This window comes from Dendropsophus ebraccatus, chromosome 6, assembly GCF_027789765.1.
Source record: "Dendropsophus ebraccatus isolate aDenEbr1 chromosome 6, aDenEbr1.pat, whole genome shotgun sequence".
Lineage (NCBI taxonomy): Eukaryota > Metazoa > Chordata > Amphibia > Anura > Hylidae > Dendropsophus > Dendropsophus ebraccatus.
Window position 1 is genome coordinate 26099809 of NC_091459.1, and position 6553 is coordinate 26106361.

The window sequence follows — 6553 nt, forward strand, 5'->3', positions numbered from 1 at the left end:
GGATGCAATGTTTTATTTTGCACAAAAATGTGCAAAGCTTGGTGGGAGTGGCCTCCGACGACTGATGGTTTCACAATTTTACACTAGAAATTGGCTTAAAGTGTCACTGTCATTATAAATTTCTAAATCTAAATCAGCAGTAGGTGTGATATAAAGCAAGTTTGCAATATACATTCTTTTTTTTTGTTATCATGGAGAACACGGCACTTCCTGTTTACTGACTCTTTTTTTTCTAGAAAAACAGGAAACAGTCAGAAAACAGGAAGTGCTGTGTATCCCAGACTATCTGCGCACTCACAAAGAGAAGGCAGTCATGTGATTGATGGACACATTGAGCCGGGACTCTCTTTACTGGCCCGAATTCTTGGGTTTAGTCTCTTTTTTTCAACCAGCACGAGTCAGGAAATCTGCCTTTTGGAGACTGGACCGGGATTTCTGGTAAGTACAGCTTTGTTTTACAGCATGATAACAGCAAAAAAAATAATGAATGTATATTGCAAACTTGTTTTATATCACATCTACTGTTGATTTAGATTTTGAAAGTTATAAAAACAGGGACACTTTAAATTAAAGGCAGGCACTGATGCAACAGTGTGAAGAAGGAGATCCAACAACATCCCAACAGATTTTTATCTTCAATCTTTATTTGAGCATCCAAGTAAAAAAAAACAATAGAACCTTTCAACTCCATCTGGAGTCTGTGTCAAGTATATGAAAAAGATATACTTGAGTTAAAACATTGTATTTTTTACTTGGATGCTCAATTAAAGATTGAAGATAAAAGCCTGTTTGGATGTTGTTGGACCTCCTTCTTCACACGTTTACAGTGGGCTACCTCTGGGATTGTGGCCCTTCCAGTGTACTTCCCTCCACCACTCAGCATTGGAACTATTGGTGCTGTTAGAACCCTCTCCACTTTTTACACTCATGCAACAGTGTCTATTTGGTGGGTCCTACTCCAAAGTACTGTCCCTTTTTAATGGAGATGTACTTAGGTTTCTTCTGCTTGAGTACATTGTAAATGGGATGTAATTACTAATTACCACGTGAGGACCATATGCTGTAGCTCTGTACTTCATGTATACTTGTTGCAAATCTCCGGCAATACCTTGTAAACTGGTTTAATTTGAATTTATCCAGTTTACCAAGCAAAAACCTACCAAACAGCCTGGACAGGTAGACGGGTGTAGTAAAAGTGAAGCTATATAAAATTATGACATACAAAAGAAGTGAATAGATGACTCAGGAACAGTCTAAGTGCTGACAAGGTCATGGGTGTGGTTTATATTATACACGTATATACAATTAGGACATAAGTGGCTTTATAGATGTCTATGTGATTGATAGCGCACTGATTGGGTAAAAGGCTACAAAAACAATCTCAAGTATAATTGAGTCTTTGAAAGGTATCTCAGAGGCTATAACACTAGTTTAACAAAGTTTATAACACTGATGGCCGAGGTTATCAGTGTCTTATCGGTGGGGTGCTGTAATGCTGGTGGTTGGCACCCAATGATGTGCAGCTGTCAAGGCACTCACACGGTCATGTTCTCTGCTCCACCTCCCCAGTGATTACCTCAGGCTTCCTCTGCTGGTAACTCTCCTGCTGCTTCCTCTGCTGGTAACTCTCCTGTGGCTTCCTCTGCTGGTAACTCTCCTGCTGCTTCTTCTGCTGGTAACTCTCCTGCTGCTTCCTCTGCTGGTAACTCTCCTGCTGCTTCCTCTGCTGGTAACTCTCCTGCGGCTTCTTCTGCTGGTAACTCTCCTGCGGCTTCCTCTGCTGGTAACTCTCCTGCGGCTTCCTCTGCTGGTAACTCTCCTGCGGCTTCCTCTGCTGGTAACTCTCCTGCGGCTTCCTCTGCTGTTAACTCTCCTGCGGCTTCCTCTGCTGGTAACTTTCCTGCGGCTTCCTCCATGTCTGCAGTTTCTGGGCTGCCCTCTGGCAGTTGCACAAATGCACTGGCTGCAACTTAAAGTGATACTGTTACCCCCTTATTGTATGAGGACTTATCCACACAGCTGTAAAGCCTAAATTCTGCAGTTTTCATACCTTACTTTATTATGGATTTCTTGGTGCTTGGTCCAGTGAAAAATGTTTTTTTGGTCGGTGGTTTGTGCCACCTGGGCAGGGCTTCATGTCTGCAGCGCTTCTTAGCCCTGCTCACACTGGTGCCTTAGGCCACGCCCCTTCGTGCCATCATCGGCTTCTAGGCCCCATCTCCTTGGCAGCCATTGGAATGTGTTGACCTAGATGGGGGTGGGGCCTAGACAGCAATGACATCACGGAGGGACATCATGTTACGCAGCAGAATTCCACCCTATTTGCTCAGTGTCAACATACCCTTAGGCATGTTCAACTTTTAAATTTGTTTTCAGTTAAAATATAAATTTTTATGTCCTCTATATGTGCCTTATAGCTGAAATTAGATCTACAGTGGTGCCTTGGATTACAAGCTTAATTGGTTTTGGAAACTTGCTTGTGATCCAAATCCTTCTTATATCAAAGCACATTTTCCCATAGGAAATAACTAAAAGTTAGACAATTGGTTCCGCACCCCAAAATGTATCATTTTTATTCAGTAGAGTACTAGTGCTGGTTGCCTGGTGTAGCCAGAGTTGCAAGGGTTAAATTATGATGGGTGGGATGAGAGGGTGCAGAGTAATGAGAAAGTCACCTGCGTACCTGCGTAATTTGTGATTTGTGTGTGTGCAGTAACCACAAACAGTACAGTATTGCAAGGGTTAACCTAGGTTACTGTATAGGCAGGTAAAACTGGACAGAGGCTGCAGGACAGAGAGGGTCACTGCATTTGGGTTAAGATTGTGGCCTCTCAAATCACTTACAGTATTATCCTGGAGTTGAGAAGGGGGACTATAGTTACTGTATGGAGCGGAGGGGCGGAGATCCAGTAACATCCACAGTCCATTCCCCAATACAAACATATAGCGGCAGGATTCCCCATCTGCTATTGGGGCAGAGAAGGTACAGTACTAAAGTACTGTATGGAGTGGAGGGAGCGGAGCTTGGTTACCTCCACAGTCGGGTCCCATTACAAGCAGGAGCAGAAGATTCGGCCTCATGCACAGTTGATTATGGCCAAGCTGACAGGGATTTTGGCTCCTCTATGCAGTCGGGTTCACCAACGAAAAAAGTAGCTGTGCACACAACTTCCATCTCCTGCACAGCTAGTGTGGATCCGATCCCCCGATGCATGTTGTGCAGGTCACCTGATTCCTGTCCTGAAGTGGATGTGCTGTTATCTGGAAGGTGAGACTTCCAGGGTCAGAGTACACCACACTATGCAGACCCCCACACACCAGTACAGTACAGTGAGCTTGTAATGCAAATTTCTGCTCGTAAACCAAGCTATATTTTTTGAAAGTCTGCAAAACACTCGCAATCTGGGTTACTCGTAAACTGAGGTACCACTGTATATTTAATTTAGCTTGAAAAAGCTGTTAAAGGGTACTGTGGAGGGAAAAAAAAATATTTAGTGACTCTGTACCCACAATCTGACCCGCCCAAACCACTTGTACCTTCAGATAGCTGCTTTTAATCCAAGATCTGTCCTGGGGTCCGTTTGGCAGGGGATGCAGTTATTGTCCTAAAAAACAACTTTTAAACTTGCAGCCCCGTGCCAAACAGCCGTGGCCTAGATTGTGTATGCATTAGGCTGGCACAACCTCTCCGTCTCTCCTCCCCGCCCTCCTCATCATTAGGAATGCTCCAGGCAGATTGTCTCCTATTCCTCACCTGTGTCAGCACGGCACATGGGCTGGATTGTTAAGGCACCTGTGTAATGTTTAGACAGGAGAAAATGTTCTAGGGGCATTCCTAATGATGAAGAGGGTAGGGAGGAGGGACAGAAAGGTGGTGCAAGCCTAATGCATACACAATCTAGGCCACGGCTGTTGGGCACGGGGTTTCTAGTTTAAAAGGTGTTTTCTAGGACAATAACTGCAGCACCTGCCGAACGGACCCCAGGACAGATCTTGGATTAAAAGCAGCTATGCGAAGGTATGTGAAGTGGTTTGGGGGGGACAGATTGTGGGTACAGAGTCTCTTTAAAAATCAACTGGTGTCAGAAAGTTATACAGGTTTGAAAAATGACTTCTATTTAAAAATATCCAGTCTTCCATTACATATCATCTGCTGTATGTCCTGCAGGAAGTGATGTATTATTTCCAGTCTGACACGGGCCTCTCTGCTGCAATCTCTGTCCGTGACAGGAACTTACAAAAGCAGGAGCAAATCCCCATAGAAAACCTCCACTGCTCTGGAAAGTTCCTGTCATGGACAGAGGTGGCAGCAGAGAGCACTGCGTCAGACTTCCTGCAGGACATACAGCAGCTGATAAGTACTGTAGTTTTTTTTTTTTTTAATAGGAGTAATTTTACAAATCTAAGTATAACTTTCTGACACCAGTTGATTTAAAAACATTTTTTTCTTCGGAGTAACATGGATAGAGACTTCTAAAACAAAGTGCAGGGATTGGCCAGTGAGTAGATAGAAGGAAGAAGTAGCTGGCATGAAAATATAATGAGTAAAAGTAGGGTTTCCAGCAACAAGCGCTGACAGTTCTTTAAAGACTCTATTGATTAAAAACAAGCACAAGATTCAATTATGTGCATTTCCGTGATGTTTTTAAACATTTTTAAACATTTTTTTTTTTATAAAAAATAGCCCATCACAAAAAATAACAATAAAAGACATATTATACTAATCTGTTATGCTTATAACCCCCCTTTTTTTAACGAGGCACCAAACTAGGTGGGATAATTTTTGCAAGCTAGATGAAAACGTAGAATTGTTATAAAAACATGGGACAGTACAAATAACATCTCTCTGATGAGGCAGGATGAGATAGTCAGGGTGGAGGTCCATCGACTGCTGACTGAGGTAATTACACTGCAAATTCACATCACTGAACTTTTTATCTTACTTCCTCTATTACTAATTACTATTGTGTCTAAAAAAAAAAAAAAAAAAAAGGATTCTCACAAAAGCAAAATGTGTCACCTACATTTTCTTTTACTGATGAGAGTCAGATACTAAAACTTTTTTTTTTTTTTCTAATCTGTTTCTATTTTCTGACTATTTTCTGACATTGTTATGGGGGTTACCATCTTGCCTGGGCTGTTCTTAACAGCATTTAGTGACATACTTTACAGCAGAACTCATGGACATAGACGACAACAGACAGACTATGTTCTCATAATCTGAATGTAAAAAATCATTAAGCATACTTTGTGAACTTTGAAGAGGTCATTCCACAGGAAGCTGCTGTCATTTTTGGTGTCATGATCTTTACTGTCTATCCGTACTTTGTTTGCATATATGCGACTTTTTGATCACTTATCATTACAATTTTTCTGGATTTGATGCAAACAAAAATGCGCAATTTTGCACTTTTTTTTCCGCTTACGCCATTTACCATGCGGGATTAGGAATTAAACAAATTAATAGTTCGGGCGATTATGCACGCGGTGATACCAAATATGTTTATTCATTTATTTTTATTTATAAAATGGAGAAAGGGGGATGATTCAGACTTTTATTAGGGAAGGGGATTTTTTATCAAAAAATTTATCAATAACAAAAAAAAAAATCTTTTTTTTTTACACACTTACTAGAAGTCTCCCTGGGGGACTTCTAGTATCACTACTCTGATCTCTCATTGAGATCTATGCAGTATAGATATACTGCATAGATCAATGAGATTGGTGTCGAAAGCAATAGATTGCCGAGTCGGCATAAGCGTCATTATGTCGCAGACACCTGGCCACAGCGGATGCGGGGATCGCTTCTCCGCAATCACATCTGCATTGAAAAGGCTAATTAGCAGGCATGGGGATCGGACCGTGCCTGCTAATTGCCGTGGTCCCGGGCTGCAGATAGCACCCGGGATCGTGGCGGTCGCTGCGTGGCTCCCCTCTAAATGCCCTTAACGACGCCAAGGCATACATTTACACCCTTGGTGGTTAAGGGGTTAAGAGATTGAAGCGGCTGAGGATCCGCGCACCTGAGTGGTGGTATGCGGTACTGAATGAATGAACAAAACAACTTATTGGTGAGTGCTGAGTTTCTTCTTTACCTATTCCTGGATTGCATCCACCACAAGCACCACCGATTCCTCAGTGCCGCTTTCCTCCTTTACTATAAAGGAGTTAATGACCAGTTCTATTTTCTGGACTTTGAATGGGGACAAAGCACTCTTTATTTTTTGTGTCTTGGTGGGAAGATCACAATTTTTTTTTCACAAAATTATTTTTTGAATAGTATTTTGTTGTATGGCCACTACTTTGACAATTGACAATTTTCAGACACTAAAAGCTGGTATTTTTCGATCTCAATCCAATGTCTAACGCAGTTAGCGGTGTTGTTGCACCCACTTAGAGCTAACACTGGGTAATACTGTTTTTGAAGTCCGATCTTTTCATCCTAAAATCACTATAGCTGGCATTTCAGTTGGTCAGATAATTAGGTCCCAGAGGAATTGTTTCATGACATATCAAAAGGTCTATGTGCAAGTTTGTTAGACTGTGTAGGTGC

General features: G+C 42.0%; 1 protein-coding gene across 1 annotated transcript; it reads right to left on the reverse strand.

Moving 5' to 3' along the window:
- Positions 1 to 1577: 1577 nt before the first annotated feature.
- LOC138795184 (cytochrome c1-like) lies at positions 1578 to 1916 on the reverse strand. The gene has a single exon (XM_069974177.1). It carries the CDS (start codon positions 1914 to 1916, stop codon positions 1578 to 1580), a length of 339 nt encoding a protein of 112 aa, XP_069830278.1.
- Positions 1917 to 6553: the final 4637 nt, after the last annotated feature.

Coding starts and splice junctions, on each gene's coding strand:
- LOC138795184 (XM_069974177.1), bottom strand. CDS start 1,916: ATGGAGGAAGCCGCAGGAAAGTTACCAGCAGAGGAAGCCGCAGGAGAG.